This window comes from Sarcophilus harrisii, chromosome 3, assembly GCF_902635505.1.
Source record: "Sarcophilus harrisii chromosome 3, mSarHar1.11, whole genome shotgun sequence".
Taxonomy (NCBI): Eukaryota; Metazoa; Chordata; class Mammalia; order Dasyuromorphia; family Dasyuridae; genus Sarcophilus; species Sarcophilus harrisii.
The window spans coordinates 52,038,520-52,064,092 of NC_045428.1; the positions used below are offsets into that span (position 1 = coordinate 52,038,520).

The 25,573-nt window shown below is 35.2% G+C and overlaps 1 protein-coding gene across 1 annotated transcript in view; it reads left to right on the forward strand.

Moving 5' to 3' along the window:
* The window catches only part of DNER (delta/notch like EGF repeat containing), a 326,206-nt gene that overhangs the window by 221,285 nt on the left and 79,348 nt on the right, over positions 1–25,573 (forward strand). The window contains exon 7 of the mRNA XM_031957886.1: positions 7,491–7,604. Coding sequence (XP_031813746.1) covers positions 7,491–7,604 — 114 coding nt within the window. The remainder of the gene's footprint in view (positions 1–7,490; positions 7,605–25,573) is intronic.

The following is a 25,573-nucleotide window of genomic DNA, read 5'->3' on the forward strand; positions in this document are numbered from 1 at the left end:
TGGGATTGCACTGGATTTTCAACTTAGCTTTTTCAACTTAGGTGTTGCTTGCTCATATTCTTCCATTGATCTTTACATAATGTAATAAAGACCTTCCTTTGCAGCTTTTAATGTTTTGTAGATGCCAGTGTAAAATATAGACTGTTCTTCCATTAACTTTAACTCTTATGCCATGGCCAGCCCACCTTTTCCAATTTTGCCTGTCCTTTTTTATACCCTAGATTTAGTTTGACACATACTACAAGCCAAGCCAGCTATAATTACTTAACACCTTGGCATTATTTTTTGAGCCAACTGTCATTTTGAATCTTCTGAAATAATTGTTTCCCATTATTCATAGCTATATAACACTCCCAGGAGAATATTTCACCCCATTTTTCATTAATATTACATTTATTTTTGCTGTATATATATTTACAGCTTCAACCCTAGTTCTTTCAATTGTCATATGTAATATTTCAGAAGTTGTGGTCTTTTAGTATAGCTACTGATAGATCTTGTGTGATTCTAATAGTAGTTCCAGCATATTTAAGTATTTTATTTTTTTTGCTTCGTTGCTTGTGAAATTTTCTCTTTGATCTGGGGTTTTTGAAATTTAGCAATGATGTTCCTCTATGTTTTCTTTGTAGATATCTTTTGGATGATGATCAGTTAAATTTTTCTATTTCTATTTTCCCCTCTTGTTCTATAACTTCTTTATTTTTTATTATTTCTTACATTATTATATCAAGGTTCTTTTTTTTTTTTGGTCATAGTTTTCAGGTAGTCCAATTATTCTTATCTTTTCTCTTCTTGATCTGTTTTTCAAATGTATTTTTTTAATCAGGAGAATATTAGTATTTGAAAAACATGGCCCTCAATGACAACCTGAGATTATTGAAAGCATGGACTAGTTCCCTAAGGGACAGCTTTATGATACAGTGGATAGATGCCATACCTAGAGTTAGGAAGATTCCTCTTCCTGAGTTCAAATCTGAACTCAGACACTTACTAGCTGTGTTCCTCTGGGCAAATCACTTAAATCTATTTGTCTCAGTTTCCTTATCTACATAACAAGCTAGAGGAGGAAATTGCAAATTAATACAGTGTCTTTGCCAAGAAGACCCCAAATGGAGTCATGAAGTGTCAGACCCATTGAAATAACTTAATAATAGCAACAAAAATTCCCCAAATGCAAGAGAGCCTTAGTGAAGTGGATAGAGTGCTGAATTTGGAGTCAAGCCTAAGTTTAAGTCTTGCCACAGACATTTTCCTGGTTCTGTGACCTTGATTTATGGGCTACCTTGTCTCAAATTTTGTACACAGATTATCGTCACTTGCAGTGCTTGACTTAAGAGATATGTACTCCTTCCCTCATCAAAAGGCAGCTGAAAATAGATCAGTGGCTATTGAGCTATGAACCCATTAATTCATCTTTATAAACTTTTTAAGAGTAAAATTTGCCTATACATATATTAAGGGCATCTTTGGTGAAAATATGAAGAGGAATAGGAAGACTTTTTTATAGGTGATTTTATGGATAGGAAAATAAATCTTCACAGCAAGAGTTGTAGATAATGCAAGATAATACCATACTTCTCTCTTAATTATAAAAACTACTTTTTTTTTTTTTTAGTAGAACAAAGTACAGCTTGAAGCAATCTTCTTTAATAATTTGCCAGAGTAGATTCCTTGACAGATACAACCACAGAGATCACTTTTTTTTTCAACTAGTGTCTAATTATTAGTATCAAACAAGGTATAAAACAGAGGCGTAGCTTTGCTAATGGTGTTTGCCAGTGTTATGGAGGATATCTTGCAGAAAGAAGGATTCTGTATAAAGAGTGAAGTTCTCTGGAGTTGAGAATGGCATGACATTAAGCCTGAGATTCCTACAGGGATCCCTCAGTAAAATCCATAACTAGTTAGAGGAAATTGCTTATATAATTTACATGGGAAAAAAACAACTAGCTGAAGGATACATATTGTCAAGATTATGATGTGCAGTTGGATGGGAAGCACAATGAGTTGGTTAACTGCTACTTTTAGTCTAAAACATAGACTCATAGGAGAGCTGGAAGGGATACTATATATTTTGTAGACCAATTTTTTCATTCTACAGATAAAGAAAGTAAAACCCCAAAGAAATTAATGATTTGCCCAAAGTCATGAAGATCCAAAGGAAAAAAAATAGGCAAGAGAATTTGGAGCAGAAAAAGAAAAATAATTATATCTGATGGGAAAAGACCATAGGTAGATCAGGTAGTAGGGATGATGAAAAATAGACAAAGATTTCATTTAATGTATTGTAACCTTTAGGATCACAAAAGACTGACAAGTCTAAAAATATAGCTAGGAAAATCAGTATTTTCACTATTTGGACAGAAAGAGAAATGAGGAATCACAAGATTATTGATAGAGGGGTTAAGTAGATCTGTCTTTTCATTATGGCACATAAAGGCAGATTGAGATGTGAATATGAATTTGAAAGCCCCATAGTGAGCAAGAATGTGTATCTCACCTGTTCTGTCTTTAATATATAGTCTGTTTCTATAATGCACCAAGGTCTGAGCAATTTTCTTCTGTCCTCCCCAGTTTTAGAATGAATCATCTCTGACTTTGAAGAGCCTTGTGAGGCTGGTGCCCTTCTCCAGTAGAGATTTAGCATTAAGGGACATCTATAAGGTTCAAAAGTGAACAGTCAATAAAAACCAGTCATGATAGGTATGGTAGGCATTTATTGATAATTACTAGATTGATCTGAATAATACTGGATAAAATTTTGACTTGCATTTATCAGAGGATTTGGCAAAAGCTCTCATAATACACTTTTTGGAGTGATGGAGATATATTGGTTGGATTTTGCTGTGATTAGATAAGAACTGAGAACAATTGTATCCCAAGATTGAAGGGAATAAGAAGATAAATCTTTAGAAATAGGCTACATATCTTTGTACTTTATCTTATGTTTCACAGGATTTAAAGTGTGAAAGTACCTTGGAGATCATAGCATCATTTGTGACTCTATGGACCTTTCTCCATGAGTTTCTTTTGGCAAAGATGCTAGAGTGTTTGCCATTTCCTTTTCCAGGAACAAACAAAATTTAAATGATTTGTCCAAAGTCACACATGCCATCTGGTAATAGTTAACTCCTTTGGAGACATGGAAAGATTAAAAGCTATCTATTTTTTTGAATCATCTGTATATTTTACTCTCCAAAGAAAGAAAAACTTGAATAGAAACAAAATACTTCTGTCTTTTAACAAGAAAAAGGATGGAGGACCCTAGACTATCTTTGTATTTCCTTTTGTTTAAATATCTTCTAATTCACTTGTTCAGGTTAGTACCTCTGAGTCATGAGACCAGATTTTAAAGAGACAAAAGAATAAAATCACATCTATTCTTGATGGTGAAAAGTTGATGAACTGGATTTTCAGAAAAAAAAGGTAAAAATAATCTGCATCAGTATCAGTGGTAAGATGTCACACCTTTATTTTAACTCATTGTCCTCTGAGGTATTTGGAAAATGACTGTAGAATTTAGGAGCAAGGAAAACTAGTCCTCCAAGACACATGATTTCTTCTTGATTCCCAGATCAGCAGCTCTTAGCTTATTGAAAGGAACAAAGCAAGTGGGCATGACATAATTGAATAAGCTAACTAGAAATGTATACGAGATCATTGAAAGGGACTTGGTCACTTGATATGATTCCTGAGCGGAGAGAAGTGCAGGTGAGGTCTTTTGGCTGGTGTGGCAATAGTTATTGGTTAATGATAACATTTTCCATTCTTAGAGCACCTTAGCATTTATAAAGCACTTTTGTAATCCTCATAGCCAGAGAGGTTGTTGAGAATGGACTCATTTTCCTCATTTGTCAGGTCTATAGTTAGAAAGACTCATCTCCCTAAGTTAAATTTAGCTTCAAACACTAACTAGATGAATGACCTTGGGTAAATCACTTAATCCTGTTTGCCTCAGTTTAGTCATGTGTAAAATGAGTGGGAGAAGGAAATGGCAAACCATTTTAGTAAGTTTGCTCCAAAAAACCCCAAATTGGATCATAAAGAGTCAAACACAACTGAAAGTGAAATGAAACACTAGAATCAAGAACTCAGGTCTTCTGATTTATAGCCTGGTGCTCCTTCTACTTCCTAGATCATACTCCCTCATTGTCCTTTGAACCAAGGAAGTTCCTAAGTATTATATCCAAAGCCTTGCCATTTTCTTGGGGATTAATTGAGGCAGGCATTTCATAAATTGACTGACAGGGATTGGGCCTTTTGCTTTGTAATTTCTATTTAAACTAAGGAAGTATAGCAAAGAGGACATCCCCTAGTTAGTGAAAATCTGGACAAATGGAGCCAGGCTTTCAATTTTTGTTTCTGACAGCTTGTATTGACATTGTATGTTTAATTTAATTAAACTATTACAGCTGAAAATATGCAATTTGACTCTCATTGGTTTTCATTTACTGTTGTCTTCTAATTCTTCGGATCTAACCCTACGTTTTAGTAATGATAATAACAATAAATAGAATTTATATAGCATTTTACATATATGATCTCATTTGATTTTCACCCTGCCCTGTGAAGCAAGTACTGTTATTATCCCCATTTTTATGGATCAGAAAATCAAGGATTTAAATGATGTGTCTAAGGCTTCATGATTAGCAAGTATCTGAATCAGGATTTGAATTTAGGTCTTCTTGACACCAAATCCAATAGTCTCTCCACTGAATTTATCTAAAGTTTCTGGACTCCCTTTTGCCACTGATCATCTTCAGCTGATTGCTTCAAAGACCTAGTTCTGCTTAGTTGAACTTTACATGTACTAGCATTTCCCTTTCATCCAATTCTTCCTATTTCTGAATGACAGATTTTTGATACTATGGATGCAGAAATCCCAGTTCTCACCCAACTTAGGGACATAAGAGGGCAACTTGGTTTGATAGGAAGAATGCACAGAAAATGGATATAATTCTCTTGGTTGCTTACCAGCTGTGTAGCTGTAAACAAGTTATTTAGTCTTTGAGGGCCCCAGTTTTTTCATTTGTTACATGAGGGAGTTGAATTAGATGCCTTCTTAAACTTCTCCCAGCTCTAAATCTATGATCCTTATGGTTCTTTGAGTCACTCTGGATCTCAGTTTCCATATCTGGAAAAAGAAATGTCTTGGACTGGAAGGACTCTAAGGTATTTCTGCCCTCTAAATCCCAGATCCTGATCCTGTGATCTCAGTGCCTTGGTTCTCTCATGTGAAATAAGGGCACTGGACTAAATGACCTGTTAGATCCCTTTCAACTCTATATCCATGATCTTATTGTGTGCCTGTCTGACTGCTTACATCATTGCCATGATCATCACTACCATTATCATTGACATCCCATCAGAATTCACCCATTCATGTGATTTGATGTTTTCATTATATCTAATAAGCTAAAATGTCACTAAAAAACTAAAACACAAAACTAGTAGCTTATGTTCTAAAAAGCCACTGTTTGCCTTTGTAGAGAATTACTACATCAATCAGTCAAGCATTTATTAAGCACCAACTATGTGTCAGACACTAGGGCCAGGTGCTGGGGATGAACATTCAAAGAATGAAAATGAGCATTTCTGTGAAAGACTGAGAGATTTATTTGCAATTTCAAGTTGTTGCAGCCTAGCAACAATTGATGGTTTGTTCCAGTCGACTGCCTGGCAGCTACTTGGTTTGTAAGCTTAGGAAAGAAATTGTTCCTTTCCTGATGAATATAGGACAAACAGGTGAACACTATTGTCTGATGCATGAAAAGACTTCGGAGCTCTGTTTCTTTTCCCTCAAGTTTCCTCACTATACCCAGGTGTTGTATAAATTGGGCCTTGAGTTTCATGTACAGGAGGGAACCCAGTCTTCACTATTTCACCAGCTCCTCTTCCAAATGTACTACTTTCATTTGCAAATGAAATTCTGATCCAAGAGCCAACAAAAGTGGCAGAGTTAAGCTTGAAAACAATTAGTTCCTTCCTTCTGGGATTTGGTTTTTTACATGGAAACTGAGTTTTTTTTTTTTTTTTTTTGGTACTTCTTTTTCAGATCTCTTTAATTATTTAGATTTTGTTGCATAGCATTCAAATATGTAAGGAAGAAGGGGATTCTGGACAACTGGCATTCCATTTGCAATCTGTAGCTTGTGACTCATTTGGCAGGAATTTGCAGCTCTGGTGAATAGCTCCCCACAGCTTTCATCTGAAATCAACCATTCTTTGCAAGGCCGACGACCAAGGACTAATGATAGTCATTCAACACAAATAATTCAGAAAGGCTAGTCTTATTGAAAGTCCCCCAGGAGCACTGTGTTGCCAAATGCACAATAAATTTGAATTTCATTGGAAGTCCTTTGTGCTTATGCAGGTGCTGAGAGAGATTTCAATCCCCACATAACATGCCTTCTTGCAAAATTAAAATATTACTATCAGTCAATATGACAATAGTAAGTCTGCTTCACAGAGAATTATTTGAGTTGAGTTTGTGGTCTGGCAAATAGGTGTTGATTGAGATTTAGTGCTCAAGATGATATGAGCCTCTATTTTTTCATCTCTAAACCACTGGGGTTGAACTAAATTATCCATAAGGTTTCCTCCCAGATATTTTGGTTCCTTGGATCTTTGGATAGTGACTGGTATGATATTTGTCATGTGTGTAGTTCACCTGAGAAAGCTTCACTCTGAGGGATGCTAGGAAGCTGCTTCCAGGGGAATTGTGATGATATGAAAGAAAAATATTAATGATCCTAGAATAGGTATAGATGTTCCATAACTGGTTCCAGTCAGCTAACTAAGTGATGAAGAGGAGACTCCTTGATTGATTGTGAAGCCATTCAAAAAAGCCTTTCACATTTAGTCTCTTCTTTACTTTGATACTCTTGAGAGAATTTGCAATTAGTGAAAAGGAATAGAATCTACAAACTTGTGAGCCTGAAGGCCCCCTCAATATCCTTTCATTCCAAAATCCAGGTTTGCAGTTGACATAGAAATAGTGCTTTAAAAAATAGGGAATAACATTAAAGATGGATTTCTGGGCCCTCCATCCAGTAGGAGGTAGGAGCTGAGGCAAGGAATCATTCTATTGCAATATAGCCCCTGGATGTAAACTTTGATGGTGGAATATTGCTCATGGGGGCTTAAACTGATAGTGGAGATATCCCAACTTTTAGAACCTTGAAAAGCAATGCAAAAGGCCTATTCGGATTCCAGGATCTGAGTTCTTCCCTAATTATGCTACTTAGATTATTAGACTTGGAAGGAAGGCCAGTAATTATATGGTTCACTTTCCTCTTCTCCTCCAAGCACACTTTATAGATGGAGAAACCATTTAGAGTATTTGAAATATATAAAGAGAAAAAAATTGTTTTGGTATGGTAATGATATTTTATTAAAAGAATGGAAGCTAATGTGAATGTGTCAATAACTATGTCATGTTTTTCAAGGAATTAGCTTTTCTAATGTGAAAAATTAACATCATGTTTCAGGTTACACCGGTGAGTTTTGCCAATCCATGGTGGATTACTGCATTTTAGAACCATGCAAAAATGGAGCAACATGCATTTCAAGTCTCAGTGGATTCAGCTGCCAGTGTCCAGAAGGTAAAAAACATCATTACTGAAATAATATTTTTCCTGTTAAGATTGTAAACAATATTTAGAAGAAATGCTACTATATTTTCATTTCAAAAGTGCTTTTAAGAAGATTGTAGGTAGTAGAATTTTTTGTTGTTTTATGCTTCTAATAAAAGGAAGTATAGATTCTTATTCCTGTCCATATGGTAGAAGAATCTGAGTTATGTTGGTCTTTTTAGTCTTAGAAATACTCTAGAGAGGATCTATTATTTTAAAAATGCATTGAAAGCTATTTGGCACAAAAAAGTAGAATCAGTTTTTTTTTAAAATATATTAATGGAGGGAATTCAGTCGATAAAAATTCCCTCAACTATTTTTATTTATCCACTTTAAAAGATTTAAATGTCAACTTCATCTTTTGGTTCAACTCTTTCAGCTAGAAAATCAATTATGAAGTCTCATCAAATTAGACTTACCTGATTGATTGCTGGCCCTCCCCAATTCCAGGAATGCTTTTCTCCTTGAATATTTTTCCCCACTTCAGTTGTCTTTAGTGAAATGTTCTACCTGGAAAATCAATTCTGTCAAGCTAGTTTTATTAATGGAGCATTTTTGAATTCTAAAGAAATAGATTCTTCCCATTTCAATTTTTATTCCTGATATCTGCAATCAATTGTGCAATCTATACAATAAAAATAAGATAAAATAATATATATATATATAATGTATAATGTTATAAAATATAAATTCAATTAAATAAAAAGTACCCCCTTCCCCCCAAATAGTAGGTGTGCTGTTGGTTGGGTGAAGTAGCCTATTACTTAGAGAAGTAATTCTTTCATACTGTATAGTAAATTTGAAAGTGAGGTAGTGTTGTAGATAGTCTTGGGATCCAAAAGGCTTGACTTCAATCCCACTTCTGATATACTTAATGACACAATCATGATTAAATTTACTTATCCTTTCAGTACCCCAGACAACTCTTAATAAACAAGTGCTTGTTAAGTTCCTTCTATGTGCCGCATACTGGAGAACACAAAGGAAAAAGTTGGAAACAACAAATCAAAACTAAAATACAGCAACAGTCCCTTCCCTGTAGAAGCTAATGTTCTAGTAGGAGACATACCATATACAGAAATAGGTGTATATGAGATATACAAAGCAGATGAAGATAACCTTGGGTGGGGAGGGGAAGCCAGTATATTCTTCCCATTTCAGTTGGTGGGAAGTGGGGCTCCGGGGGAATGGGGAGATCTGGGAAAGACCTGCAGAAGATGGTGTTTGAGGTGAGATGTGAAAGGAATCCAGATTGTAAAAGGCAAAGGTGAGAAAGGAGAGAGAGCCTTGCAGTTCAGGATTTAAGTTTTGGAGTCTAGCAACATTTGTAGAGGAAGTTTCGGTACTGGGAGTTCCTTATGGCAAGGAAATCACAGGTTCCTGTCTGTGGAAAGTGCATTGGGATTAGGAACTACAAGATTTGCTCTGCTTCTTACTGCCTAGGTCTTTTGGTCTATAAACATTTATTAAGCACCTATTATAAACCAGGTACTGGGCTAAGGATAGAAGATACAATGAAAGACAAAAAAAAAAAAAAAAAAAAAAAAAAAAAAAAAAAAAAAAAAAAAAAAAAAAAAAAAAAAAAAAAGAAGAAGAAAAAAATTCTTCCTCTTAAAGAGCTTATAGTCTAATGTGGGAAACATCATGCAAATGACTGTGAACAGACCCAGTATATGCAAAATTAAATTCTAGATAATTAAGAAAGAGAAGACACTATAGGCTTCCTGTAGAAGGAAGGATTTTTACTGGGATTTGAAGGAAATCAGGAAAGCTAGGATGTAGAGATGAAGATGTGATTATAGACAAGCTTTCTTTCTTTTTTTAAATAGGTCTTCCTTCCTCGTTTGTAAAAGTGGAGAGCTGGAGGAAGGACTAAAGGTATCCCCTAAAGTCTCTTTCAGATTTGAATTGTCCTTCACGCCCTCCAAATATGAAATACTTTCAGAAAGAAATGTATTAGGTCATTTGGTAGTAAAGAGGAAGCTAGAAAGGTGTGGCTTCTGGTCTGTACTCTGGAAAGTTTACATTATGAAGGATTTAGACAAGGCTGTCCCTACGTGAACTACATGTGCATATTTAAGCAATTTTCCTGAGAGAGCAACTTGAAAGCAAGATAGATTGAGATAGATTTGAACATCTATACATATTCAGTAAAATTTGGCAAAGTTAAAACACAAAGGAACCTAAAACACAAGCTTGTGGGAAGATCCAGTATCTAGGAAAAGGCAAAATATCTCATAGCTATCTTCAGCATTTCTAGAAAGCTACTGGGCTCAGGAAATATTCTGAATGCAGACAATTTTTAATCACACAGTATTGGATTTAAACATTATAATAATTTCCCCAAACAAGGTAGTAAATTATTTTCCATAGAGAATCGATGATTCTGGCTTTCTTAGAGTACCATGTCCCATTCTCAGTGGCTACAGAAGTACAAAGGGCTTGGACATTCTTGAAAAGATTGAAGTATTAGAAAACAAAAGTTCTAAAAGCAAACTACAGAAACGACTTGCTTGTAGTCAGGCTGATTTATGTTTATAGCACGTAGATATTTAATAAATAATTACTGATTGATTTTAAGTATGAGTTACACCTTTTAAAATTGGAAGATAATATTTTTGGTGATAGTCTAAGGAAGTCATTCAATACTTATCTCTGAAGAATTGAATATGATAATCATTTACCCTGAAGAGCAATAGAGACCATCTGTTGGGTTTTGGAGAACTGCAGCAACAGATAATAAGAATAATAATAAGAAGAAAAACTAATATTTATTTAACACTATGTGTCAGGTGCTGTACTAAACATTTTACAATTATTATCTCATTTGATGCTCACAACAATCCTGGGAAGTAAGTACTATTCTTATCCCCATTTTACAAATGAGGCAACTGTGGTAAAGGAAAATTAAGTGACTTGATTATGGTCAGATAGCTAGTATATAGCAACGATAGCAGGTTCTTAATCCAATGTTCTTTGTATGACACTGTATGTTGCTTTTTTATTTCAAGATATGAACTGCAAATATCAGACAGTAAGTCAGTCAACAAGAACTTTTGTTATCTATTATGTATTAAAAACTGGACTATATTCTGGGAATACAAGGAAAGGCTGAAACCAATAGCCCCTGATCTCTAAATGGCTCCTTTAAAATAATCCAGAAAAATACTTTATCTCTTTTGTTTGTAAAGATGAGGCAGATTTTTTTTTTTAAGCAAATCCATGAAGATGCCCATAAAGCTATTGAAAGTAGGTTTTCAATATGGACACAACTTATCATTCTCTTTAGCTTCATTTCCCCCCCCCCCCCCCAAACCCTCCTTGAGTCTGGATAGAGCTCTACAGGGATTCAGTTTTCTCCAGGTATCCATTCTCTTTAACTGTAAGCCCATTCCCAAGAATCCAAGTTCACAGGTATAAAGAAGGCAAAAACAATTTGAAGAGGAAGGGAATGAATGTCTAGACTTCTCAGAATTAAGAGAGAATCTAAACCACAAAAGGAAAGATTTTTTATTTAAGATAGACTCTTGATTCCTAGGTCACTGATGACTAATCTGTTTAGTATACCTTTCTGAAAAGATATGAAGAGACTTTCCCTTGATGAATTCTCTTATGTATCTTGTAAACTTCTGTATTGCCTTCTCTCCTATCCTACAGCAGTGGCCTCTAAGCATAAATTTTGTTGATGAGATTCCCAGGACAGGGGATAAGGAATGCAAAATAACTATGAGAAAACCTTCTGTTTATGGTTAGATGGGTATAGGAGGAATTAAATTAAAAAATTAATGTATTTTCTGTTTTTTGAGTTGATATGGGCAATATGATTTTTTGTAAGATCTTTGAAGTCCTTATTTTTTAAAAAACCAAGTGCATTTTTAATTTGGAAAACATAATTATGCACATACACTATGATTATTAGAATTTGAAAGTGTATAAAATGCAGATTCTAGAAACAAGTGAACTTGACCTCATCTCTTATAATTTTCATCCAGTCTTGTTTTACTTTGAAGTATCACGTTGCCTAAATTTAGATGGAATGAAATGAAAAAAATTATCTGTAGCAGAACATTGCTATTCACTCCAAAAGTGACATTTGTTTTCACATCTAATTACATTCGCCTAAAAGTACATGATAATAAGAGATTAGTGTTGAGGATGAGAGATTCATTATCTACCTTGAGAAAATGTCTCATGTAAAATGTTTTTGGGAAACTGTCATATAGAATTTTCTCTTCTAAGAATGAATAAAGTATTCATGAAGCACTTACTATGTGCAAAGTTTTATAATAAGTACTAGGGATACAGACAGATGAGTAAGACAGCCCCAGTTCTCATGGGCAAACATATGGGCGGTTTCAGTTACAATCCCATGGAGAAATCGTGTATTTTGGGGGATGCAGTGGCAAAGCAGATAGTGATGACTTTTCTTTGATGTCATTTTCACTGATAAAATCTCATCGGTTTCCAATGCTGAACCAATATTGACAGCGCCAAGGACTTTGGTAGTAAGAATTTTCTTTTCTGGGTTTTTGATGGCTATGGCTGTAGCCCCTGCAGACAGGAGCAGTTGCTAAATAGCAAATCCCAATGCTGATTTTATCAGCAAGAATCCAGATATTAAAGATTTTGTATTTACATAGTTGAATGAATGAATGAATGAATTATTGATCATTGTGAAGCATTTGCAATGTATCACACACTGCTCCAAGTTCTTTATTTTGCTTAGAATATGTCATTATTAAAGTCTGGCACCAGCTAGATGGGAATAGTTGTAAATGCCAGTCCCAATCAGAATTATGACTTTTTCACGCAGACATGGCACTTTGGTATGAAGCAGTCCATAGCCTTAACATATGAAAATCCCTTAGCCAAACATGGAACCGTTATACAGTGAAAAAAAGAAGAACTGGGTTCAAATTCCTCTACTATCATATACTACCAATGTGACCCTGGGAACTTGCTTCATTGTTCTGCATGTATGTTTTCTGTCTGTAAAATTGCAGAGTTGGATTGGATGATCTTAATGTCTCTTCTCTCTATAGATTCACAATTCTATGAATAACTCAAGACCTGTGAAATAGCTAGCTAACATTTATATACGTCTTAAGATTTGCAAAACACTTCACAGATATTATCTCATTTTATCCTTCAACAATTTTGGGAGGAAGGACACTATCATTTCCCCCATTTTATAGGAGGAAGTTACAGAGGTTATAATGATTTGTTCAGCTAGTAAGTATCAGAGACCAGATTTGAATTCAGGCTCCCTAATTCCAGGTCTAGAGCTCTATTCTCAGTAACAACCAGCTTCCATCACCCAAATAACTCCTTGTTAAACTGGTAAATGCGTCCTTTAATGTGATAAAGCAGAAGGAAAAAACCCAGGATCTACATATTCATACATAATATAAGAAAATGTCAACTGTGAAGAGGCTCTAACCATCAGGGAAGATCTATTCCCCAAGTCTTAGCAGCAGATTTTTTATTCCTTGTGCCAAGGAATTGAGTAATGAAAACAATTCCTCACCTCTTAATAAATTTTAATATGTTACCATTCTAAATGCTTTTGACACTTTCAACTTCACACATATTGGGAACCCAAAATATCCTCAAATGAACATTTTATTGGGCAAAAATGGTATAAATTTTGAAAAAAACACACCCACTACAGAGAAAAGTGATGACTCAGCTGAAGAGTCATGAAGAGCTCAAAACTTTGCATTTGTTGTTGTAATGTATTCATTCTTCACCTAAAGTGATGATGGGAGCATCATCTTAAAGACCAAATATATATAAATATTTTTTCTTTCAGTGAAATATTTAGTAAGTGTCCAATTTTGTATTTAGTAATTCTCTTGTCCATTAAAATTTTTTTTATATATTTACATGAATTCTACTACTACCACCCCTCCTCCTGCTTCTTCTCCTTCTCCTCCTCCTCCTCCTTCTCTTCCTCCTCCTCCTCCTCCTCCTCCTATGACAATTATGATGGGCTAGACTTTTGGCTTTATTGGTATAGGATATTCATGATTGAAAAGTTTTTTTTTTAACCAAAGAAAATTATGGCCATAGAGAGTTTCAAGAGAGTGTAAGAAGATGAAATAATTTTCTCAGGTACCCATGCTCAGAGGTGTCAGATGTAGGTCTTAAACCAAATCTTCCTGACTGCAAGGCTATCTGTCTATCTACTGTGCAACATTTCTTCTTTATGTACACAAATACATATGTATATGCATATATTTATATAATATGTTATATAAATATAATGCACTTTAAATATACATGTATGTATATATATAAATATATGTATATGTGCATATATATATGAAATTTTACATGTATATCTATATATATATTGGGAGTGTTATATGTGGCAAATGGAGGGAATATGCTATAGCTCCTGACTTATGGATAAAATGATGAACTTGATGCTGTAAAACTTATAAAAGATGTAAGGAGTTGATTCAGTAGCTCTAAGGGAAAGACATGTGGACAGAAGGCATATCAGGGAGGGAGATTTGGGGATGGTAGACATGTGCAGGAAGCCATTTGGGTGACAGCTGGCTTATATTTATCTATATATAGATATTTACACATATTCACACACAAATGTACATATAAATATATAATCATATATATATATATATATATATATATACATATAAATATAAGAATGGGTTATCTTCTTTTTCCTACTATTGTCACTACCATACCTTGATCAAAATTTGCAAAAGAAAAATAAGGGAATTCACCCTCTCTATGTTAGCATTTCATAACTGTCCTAATTTTAGAAGGACTGGGCCTATATTTTACTTCTTTAATGCTATAAACGAATCTTTTCCTCTTCAGGTAACCTTGCAGCTGTGTATCAGAAGCAAAATATCAATTTTAGAGGAAAGCTGTTTTCATTAGAATAAATTTGAATTTCATTAAAATATTTGGTCCTGTAATTCTAAAGTTTCACTTGCAGACTTCATTTCCATGTTCCTTGAGAAAGAACACTCATATAAATTAAGAGGTGAAGGGAAACTCATTGAAAAATTGGTAGGAACTGCCAGGCATAGGCTTTTATTGTCTGTCTCTTGGGAAGCTAAGGCTTATGTGTTGATTGAGCTTGAGAATTCTGAACTGCAGTGGACTAAGCTAATTGGATGTCCACCGTCGGTCAGCCAACAAATATTTATTAAATGCTTACTATGAGTCAGGAATTGTGCTGAGGGCATTAAGTCCAACATTAATATAGTGTAGGGAGGGGGGCACCAGGATACCTAGTGAGGGGTGAGGTGGCCCAGATTAGAAATGAAATAGATTAAACATTCTGTGCCAGTTAGCAGTGGGATCTGACTCAGGAGTAATCTTCACATTTCCAGCTTGAATGAAATAAGGAAACTTAATCTCAAAAAAAGATTAGGGAAGGATTGAATGAGAATAATATTTGTTGTACATATGTTGTTACCTCCAAGAACAGGATGGCACAATGGATATTATGCTGGAGGCAGGTATACCTAGGTTCATATTCTGCCTCTGATACTAGCTATGTGATCATGTACAAACATTTTATCTCCATGCACTTCATTTCCTCATCTGCAAAATGAGAAGGCTGGAACAGATTTTAAAGCATGTTTTTATGATCCTAGTAACTTTGTTAAAATATGACAAAAGAAAAAAGGAAATAAAGCTCATTATTTAATGTTAATTTCTTTGCTTTAGGGATTAACACAATCTATAATGAATGTTAGAAAAATCTCTTTCCCTTGGGATATTGTTGAAAGGGGAAAAAGTACATAGGATTAAAGATAAATTATATGGTGGATAGACAAGCCATCACTAAAGAGATTGCCATTTTAAAGGAAAAAAAAAAACCCAAACTCTGCTTTATCTTGTGAGATTGCTGGATCTGGAGGAATCCTGAATCCAGGACACACTGGATTCAAATCCTGCTTTTCATAATGACTAACTGTGTGGTCCTGAGCAAAGCCATTTAAATACTGTTAGCCTTAGTTTCCTGTATTATAAAATAGGGATAATAGTACCAATAGTATCTGTCTCAGGGATTTGTATGTCTTAAATAAAATCAATCAACAAGCATTTATTAATATTAAGACTCTTTATTATTTATTACTATACTCTTAATAAAGGCACTGTGCTAGATGTATAAAGCACTTTGAAAACTTTAAATGTCTCTCTACACATGCATATACACATATAAATATAAGCAGAAATATATGTAAATATAAGTGATTAATGAGAAAAGATGGGGAATAAAATGCTATAATATAAATAGGTTTTTTTTAGGGTCTCATTGATATCACTGTAAACTAATTGAACTTATTATTGCTTACTCCCATCCCAGCCCTTCTCCTGACTTCCCTATTTCTCTTGAGGGTAGCATCATTTTTCTAGTTATAGTTTGTAATCTGGCAGTCATCAGTAATTCTTCATTCTTCCTTAGTCCTCATATCTAATCAGTTTCAGCACCTTTTAGCATTTTTCACATCCATCCCTTTTTCTACTCATATTACAACTATACTAGATTATGTCCTTCTTATATCTCATTGATCTTTCTGAATCCAGTTCTCACATAGCTTCCACATAGAAGCCAAAGTAATATTCCTGAAACACAAATCTTTTACATTACACTTCCATTCCAGAAACTCTCCATAGTCTAAAATAAAGCATTTAAAGGTATTTACACACTTTTAGAGTTTTACTTCAGAGACTGCATTCTATTTAAACTGGCCCATTTGGTCTTCCCATCTCTGTGACTTGCTCAGGCTGTTTTTTGGTACCTAGAGCAGGAGCGAAGAATCTTTTCCCTGCCAAAGGCCATTTGGATATTTATAACATCATTCCAAGGTTATACAAAATTATCAACTTATAGAACTCAAGCAACGGAAGGATGTTGTACCTGGCTATTGGCTCATCATTGCTTGTGGCTGCCTTAGCAAATGATTTCACAGGCTTCATACTGCCTGAGAACCAGAAATTCCCCACCCTTGAGAGAATATTCTTTCTCCTCATCTGTCTGTCTCTTTTGTAACATCTGGATCTCTTCCAGACATCACTCAATTGCCATCTCCTTCAAGAGACTTTCCCTATTTCCTCTAGTTGTTAGTGCCTCTTGAGATTCATTTGTTTTTATGTGTGTATATGTACATTATATATGTTTGTCAACATATTATCCATCTATATCTGTCAGTCTGTCCATCTATGTATTCATATCTGTCTACCTACCTGTTTTCTCTCTCCTTTTATCTTTCTCTCATCTGTTGCTGTCTCTCTTTCTTCTCCCTTGTCTGTGTTTGTCTCTGGTTGTCTTTCTTTTTCTTTCTTTCTCTTTCCCCAACCTGTCATCCGTCCATCCATCCATCCATCTATCGCTCTGTCTATCTCTATAGCTTTATATATTTGTAGATATCTGTTTCTTTCTTTCTATCACCCATCTATCTATCTCTTTTATTTGCTGGTTGCTGATCTTTTTATATTCTCTCAATAGAATGAATCTCTCTAAAGGCATGTGCCATTACTGTCTCACTTTTGTCTTTATATCTCCAGTACCTACCACAATTCCTGATATATATAGTAGGCACTCAATAAGTGCCTGCCCATTGATTGCTTGGTTGAATATATCACAGTGGAAGTTTGTACATTAATGTTCTCAGTAATTCCTTGACCATGATCACTAGTAAATTTAGATCCTAAGGACTGCTTTCAAATTTTTGGTCTGCTAACGACTGCTGCTCTGGGTTTCAGTTTCCTCAATTGTAAAATGAAGGTTTTGGACTATATGATTCCTGTTTTCCCTTCCAGCTCTAGATATTACCAACTATTGAAGAAAATTAAAAAATCATTGAGATGAAGGCCAAGGGGCTTTGGCTAGAAACACGATGCAGCTTTCCATCTTTCTCCCTTCTTTAGTCACTGAATTAAAATATAAGGAGAAATGAATATTGTGAAATTCCATTTAGGCTTAGACCACCCAGACAAAGACCACCCAGCTTATATATTAACAAAATATTTAATACTGATACTGAGCAAGAGAAATTTGGAATTTTATAGAACTTTTTGGGCAGCCAAAAGCATAAACTAGAAATGTAATAAAATAGGAAAAATGCTAATGCTTTATGGATTTAATAGAAATTTCATTACATGGTTGGAAGGTTCTAGTAAATATTTGCATGACTTGGTCCAAATCTTACCAGGAATTAACATGTTCTGTTTCACACATCTCCATAATAGAAAAATTCAAGACAGTTCTGGGATGATAAATACCTTCTCCTTTCTCTTTCCTACTTTTCTAAAATTGAGAGACTGACAAATGGGGAAAGTTATGAAATATAGAGAGGTTTGGATAACAAGAATGAGACACAAAATCATTAATATCAATCCAAGGCTGGGTCTGCAGGATGCAAAAGCAACCACTTAGAATAATGAAAATTGAAATAATTTTAGCTGAAAGGATGGATTCTTTCTATTGCCTTGATTTGTTTTTTAGTGAATTGCTAGATAAGTTCAGTGAATACAGTGAACCTGATAACAAACTGTGTGGACACAAAGATGAGAGGATGTTAGATTCCTAGCATATAATTTTTATATGTGTTAAATAGAATATGAAGAAATGAAACTTTATTCTCTTTTAATTTCTATAAGCTGATAATTTTCTTTGAAATTCCAACTAAATTTATATTTATTCTAAGTACTTTAAAATCTTGAAGAAGTAATAATAATTATAGCTTATATTTCTCTGGTGCTTGATTTATAAAATATATTATTTATAATCATCTTTCAAGAGAGACAGTAATCCCATGTTTGCAAGGTATTAGATTCTATGGTCTAAAAGTATTTTACCTATCTATATACCTATCTAATTATATTTTTTTGTTTTTTTGTGATTTCCTTACTGTGTGCTCTGTGTGGTGGGGTAGGTGAAAGGGTGGATGAGAAAAAGATAGAGATGGAGAGACAGAGAGACAGAAGGAGACTTAGAGAGAAATAGACACAGAGAGGGAGAAAGACACAGAGACAAAGACCCAGAGAGGAAGAAGAGGAGAAGGGAAGGAATGGGAGGAGAGAGAAGAGATGGAGAGACAAGAGAAAAGAGGAATAAAGAGAGAAAGAAAAGAGAGAAGAGAGAGGGGAGGGGCAGAAGAAGAAGGAGGAGGAAGATGAGGAAGGGGAGGAAGAGGAAGTAGAAGAGTTGAAAAGAAGGAGGAAGAGGAAAACAAAGAGGAAGAAGAAGAGGAAGAAGAAGAAAGAGAAATAGAAATAATGAGGAGGAGAAAGAGCAAGAGGAGGAAGAGAGGGAAGGAGAGATAGACTCCAAGTTAGGACAACTTAATTTTAAGTCTCACTATGTAAATCTGAGCAAATCCTTTTCCTTCTCAATTCCAGTCATCAGCTCTCTAAGACACCAAGTTGCAGAACAATTGACACTTCACTGGTGGGTGGTTTCTCACCAAGGTTCCTTATACTGATGATACCATGAATCTGTATCCATATATATGGATAAAATATACATATATACTCTCTAAAATTCTGTCTTAAAGAAGATTATTTGTCTCATTATCGAAAACCATCTATGAAGGAAGGCAATGGTATCTCATGTTGTTCCAAGTTTCACACTGAATAATACAGATATAGTTGTTTTTCCTTTGTTCTCAGAGTGAACCAAGCCATCATGAGAGTGATCTTGACTTGCTTGTGAAATGGATTTAAATGAGGCAGAGTTGCACAAAGTTGTCAGCCTCACTCTCTGTTCCTGAATCGTCAAAATCCTGAATCATCAGGACAAAAGTCAAGGCCAAAGCTCTTCAGAAGCAGTCTAAGATGGGCGATTGTACAGATAATGGCACATATAAAATAACTGAGCCAACATTGTATTTTAGAGAATAACGAGGGAAAGGAATTTCATTTTAGGGTACCCGGGTTAAATTCCTAGCTTTGACACTTATAAAACCTGGCGAAAATTGTTTAAAGTTCCCTGAAACTTGGTTTTCTCATCTTTAAAAATGGGGGAGTTGAACTAAAATGGCTTCTAAGGTTCTTTCCAATTCTATGATCCTGTGATTTTTTTTCCTTTCTAAAAGAACATACTATAGCAAAGAGATCATTAGCCTGTGAGTGTGAGCTTGGAGTTCTTGAACAAGGTCTTTCATTGACAGGTTTTGTAACCTAGGACCATCTGCTTAAGTTCCCAAGGTCTCAATTTCCTCATTTGTAAAAAGAAGGTTCTTTTAAACTCTACAACTATGATCCTGTTGTAGAAGGCCAGAACTCTGGAGAAGTATATTTGAAACAAGGTGTTAACTCAGTGGAACTGATGAGATGATGGTTCTCTAGTTCACATATGTACTTAGTACTTAGTAGGGTGATATATACTTAGTAGGATTCTCTAGTTCACACATACATAGTATGCTGTAATAATGTAATTGTAATAGGGTATATAAGGGCTAAGAAGGACTGGAAGAGACAGCATAGTGACTGTCCTGCCTTCATCACTTCTCCACTAAGACTCAGGCTGATCCAGAGGTCCTCCAGAAAGCTAGCCTGAACATTACACCCTATGAAAGACATTTTACTGAACTTTCCAATGAAATATTATAAGATAATGAAGCATTACCTGGATGACTGACATTTTACTTTTAATTTGCTGTTTCAAAGGCCTTCTGTTCTTATTTAACATTATGACATTGTATTAATGACTCAGATTGCCAAAGCTAATCAGTTATTCATACCACTCCTTAACAATGCTCATTTGCCTTGAAATATTTTCTTCCAGTTTTCCTTGTTTGTTTGTTTGATTTTTTTTGGTGGCCAAGGCCTAAAAGCTGCCCCAAATTTTCAGGAACAGCTTGCTATTTCTAGAATGCCCACCAAATGACGGATATTTAATATTTTCAGCTGTCACTCTGACCTCCTTATTACTTGAGAACCATCCTTCCAATATCTTCTGCCGAGTATGAAAAATACCCCTTTTATCCATGATCATACTATGTCCTTCTCTTGGCTTGTAGAGATGACCGGTTTGTGGCTGGTTGCTTATTCTGTTGCAGAGGTCATCATATTCATGAAGTATCCCCTACCAGTATGGCTTTCCAGCAACATCATCTATAACCTAATTCCCTATATTGTTTTAAAACTGTATTGTAATGTCATTTGGCCATTTGTTCCTAATGAAATTGTGCAATAAATATGGCACTTGGAATATGAAAACTGGAGTTAGAACATTGACTCTTCTGCTTATTAGTTGTATGGACTTAGGCAAATCACTTGACATCTTTGAGGGTTTAGTGCCTTGAGCTATGAAATGAGCGCAATATATTCTGTATTACTTCTCTTGCAGAACTATTTTGGGGGAAAGTGCTTTGTAAGCTGAAAGATACTGTGTATCTACATCTGTATCTGCAGTTCTATATCTAAATTTATATCCCTATATCTCAATTTACATCTATATCTATGTTTACAATTGTATCTGAATCTGCATTTGCATGCCTTTCTCTATATATCTTTATATCTATGCCCATATCCATATTCACTCATATATTTTAAATGTATCCACATGTATCTCTCTCCTTCCAGAGTCTAAAATTTCATAAACCTGTCCTAGCCTTAGTTTTTGTTAGTTGTATAAAAATCCTTTACCTTACATTTACCTTTCTGATAATGATGGGTGCCTTTCACATTAGTGAAATTGCTTTCCAAATAACAAGGCTGCCTGTTACCAAGTCATATCTGAAGCCTTTTTGGCTTGATAGGACCTGCTGAAAGTACTATTCTATCTGCAAAACCTTTGAGAATTCAGTGTGACTTCCATGACAAGATAAAGCATTGGGAAAGGACTTTAGAAGAGGCTTATTATTATTCTAATGATGTTGTTCCCATGGAACCAACTGACCCCCATAATGTTGTTATACTCAATACTAGGTTTGGGCACAACTAATTGACAGTATTATGTAGAGAAGTGCTGTACATGGATTCAGATGGGCAATCTGGACACTTTGACTTTCCTATGAGGAGCAATTGAACCCCATACAATTAGGAGCTATGTAAAATTGGAGAATAAATGTGCTCATTATACTGTGAGAAAACAACCATGTAACTGTATAAATACTCTGTTGTGTTATGTTGTTTAAATGAAATGTAAAGTACTCCGAGGGTGGGGGAAAGGCTAAGTAAGCACCTTTAAAAGGCAGGCTTAGTTGGAGCTAGATTAGTTAATCAGCAATCTTGAAATATCTATGTAAACTAACTTTTTAAAAAGTCCTGCTAATGTTCTTTGATTTTCTCATCTCTCTCTCTCTCTGTCTCTCTCTCTCTATATGTGTGTGTGTATGTATGTATGTACTTATCTAGGTTACCCCAACCACCAAGTGTTTTTCCTTATTTAAAAAAAAATAAAAATAGTCAAATCAAACCAACTGACATAATAAAATTCTGTGATAGCATATGCAACATTCCACATGCATAGATCTTCACTTCTCTAATGAAAGGAAGAAACTATATACATAAAATAAGATCTAAAGGTCTTCTGATCTTAAAAGATCAGCTAGAAAATGGAAGATTGAAAATCTGATTGCTAAGATAAATTTCCCGATGGAGGGAGTCACGTGGAAATAAACACTGTTTTATTTTGGCCATGAGTAAGAGAATTCAGTAGTTAGTAGCAGAGAGAAGCCGCATTGTTGAAAGTTAGTTCTTTCCCGACCAAAAGGATACAGAGACTTAATTTGATCCTTGGGATAGGTAAAGGGCTTATGCAGATCAAAACTTTTTTTTCTCTAAGATGATTAGACCTAGGGTGGAGCTCTTAATGATACTGGAAGAATTTTTTGTTGCCAAATTCAGAAAAAGTTAAAATATGATCCATAATTGAACATAAAGCCTAGAAAGCTTTTAGTCCTCAGTAGTGGAAGGGGAAAAAAGATTGTTTCTTATGTAGTAAGGAAAGTAAGCAGTATTTAATGACCATTAAGCTAAATAATACTTGAAAACTTTTGATGATCCATAAGATACTTAAAAAAGACCTAAATGTATGTATTGCCTTAAACATTGCTCATGATCATGTTTTACATTATTTATGGTAGGGATGAGAAGGGATTAATTATAGAGGTGGATCTCAATCATTACAATCTCAGCTGAATCAAATCAGAGATTCAACCAAAGTCATCCTCTGTAGATGGAGGCCTAATCAGCCATTTTTTCAGGGCACTACCATTTCTCTGGAAGCAGTTTCTTGAATTACAGAATAAGTGCTTAAAATGGCACTTTTTAAATAGGCAAAAGAGTGTTTTTTAACCTCATATCTTCTCTAGCATTGGTTGGTAGTGGTTGTTCATTCTTGAAGAGGAGCAAAATGATATCACTATATTACAGTCAAGTTAATGTGTGGCTGGATCAGACTAATACAAACTCAAAATGCTTTGTCACAGGTTGGACACAAATAATCATGAACATTTGGGGTGACTTCTCTAACTTTGTGCATTTTATTGGGCTTTTTTGAGCTAATTCTGTTCTGCTTTGCTCAAAGAGCATAGCACCTTCTCTGATGAGGACATGCCATGCTGGGTGGTCTTGTGCTAGTGTCTCCCATGTCGTACAAATAATTCTAACGTTCTTAAGAGAACATTTGAGAGTCCTTGTATCACTTTTTCTGACCACCATGTGAATGCTTGCCCTGTGTGAGTTCTTCATAAAATAATCTTTTTTGGCAGCATACATTTGGCATTTGTACAATGTGGCCAACCCAGTGGAGTTGCACTCTCTGCAGTAGAGTTGGAATGCTTGGCAGAAAGGACCTCAGCGTCTGGGATCTTATCCTGCCAAAATGATCTTCAGAATCTTCCCAAGACAATTCAAATGGAAGCAATTCGGTTTCTGGCATGGCAGGATAAGATACATAGCCTTAATCACTGAATGCAATCTAAAACTTGGGAAAGACCTCAGCTTAAAGAGATCTCCTACTACATCCAGAGCCTGAATCCTGTCTTCCTGATCTGTGTCTTACCACTGGACCCAAATGGTGCTGGAGGAGAGAGTGAGTCTGGTGACTTTGCACAGTTCTGCCTCATTTAAATCTAGTTCACTCACATGTCAAGCCATTCACTCCCTGATATTATTCATCCTCTTCAAAAATGAGGGACAAAGAACAGCAAGTGCCTAAAATAAAATGATGGTAGATTTAGAGCTGGAAGGGATCAACCAGCCCTCTTTTTTTCCAGAGGAGGAAATTGAAGCCTAGAGATAGTAGGTGGTCAAACTATTATTTGAACCCAGGTTTTCTGATTCTCAAACCCACCATCTCTCTGCATAATCATTCATGATGAAATTGGTCTGTATAGGCCCAAGGCTTGATCTGTATAATGGAAAAATCAGATTCCAGACAACCATGAGGGATATTGATTTTTTTTCCAACTGAATCTATGAGTTTTTTATTTCCATGGGCTTTTATTACGGCCATGCTTAAGTGCTCTCTTAATGGTCCAGAGTTTTCACAACACTATAGGAACCTCACGATGTAAATGGCATTAGCATCAGAAAATAGGTCAATATTGAAAACCACACAGCAGGCCAGTGAAAATGTCAGCTGAGACTTTCAAAAAATTAATGTGAGAATGATGTATTTTTAGTTTGTTTGTTTTCCTTGTTTGCCTGGCACAGTAATTAACTGGTTCCCCATATTCAAATACTGTTAAATTATTTCAGCATTCTAGGGTAAGTTCTGGGCAACTAGGGTGATGTGCTATATAGAGCATCAGGTGTGGAATCAGGAAGTCATCCCTGTTTGCCTCAGTTTCCTGATCTATAAAATAAGTTGGAGAAGAATGACAAACTACTTTAGTATCTTTGCCAAGAAAACCTTAAATAAGGTAGTAAAGAGTCAGACACAATTGAACTAAACAGTCAGTCTGAAATTTTTGAGCTTGTCACTTTTATACAGAACCAACCCTTAATAATGATCATTCTAGTAATAGGATATGATGAATATTACTTTTCACCAAAGGCAGCTAGGTAGAACAGTGGATAAAACATTGGGCTTACAATCAGGAAGACTCATCTCTGTGGGTTTAAATGCAGTCTCAGACACTTACTAACTGTGTGACCCTGGGCAAGGCACTTAACCCTTTCTACCTCAGTTTCCTCATCTGTAAATGAGCTGGAGAAGGGAATGGCAAACAACTCCAGAATATTTGATAAGAAAGTCCCAAAATGGAGTTATATAGAGTTGGACATGACTAAAAAAACAACAAAAACCCTTCTTCAAACAAATATGGAGAGTGTCTTTTCTTGCTATGAACTATACTATTTTTATGCAGTTTTGGGACTAATGAACATTTTGACAATGCTAAAGGGGACACAAGGTGAGTGATTAGAGATAGAACAGTAATGGGAGAGACAACCTTGGATCAATGTGACTCAGAGACCGGAAGGGTTAAAGATATGAAGTGGCTAAAAAATTGTGAGAAAAGTATCAGAGAAGCAACTTTCAAAGATTAAAGATATAAATTCCTTGTAAGTATGGATTTTTTTCTTTTGTTTCTTTTATATCTCCAGCACCTGGTAAATTACCAGGAAAATAGTAGGCACTTAATAAATGTTTCTTGATTTCTTGATTAATCAAAATCAGAACTGGGAGAATAGTTTATGGAATTTGACTTGATCTATTTTAGAAGACAAATTCAAGAGATTTGAGAGCAAGCATCTTGGGATATGACAGGGTTATAGAAGAGCTAGAGCTGTCTCTAAAGAATCAGTTAGAACAAATTGGGTTTTCTTTCAGTTCTGGGAGCTGAGACTCTAGCTAGCCTGCTTAGTTGGGTGTGAAAGAAGTGGAAAAATGTGTGTCTAAAGAGCAGCCAGACTTTTCTTGTGATTTGGGTAAAGCCAGACTCTCGGCATATCTAGTTCTTGCCCCAATGTTCATCATTTTGTAGCCCATCTTT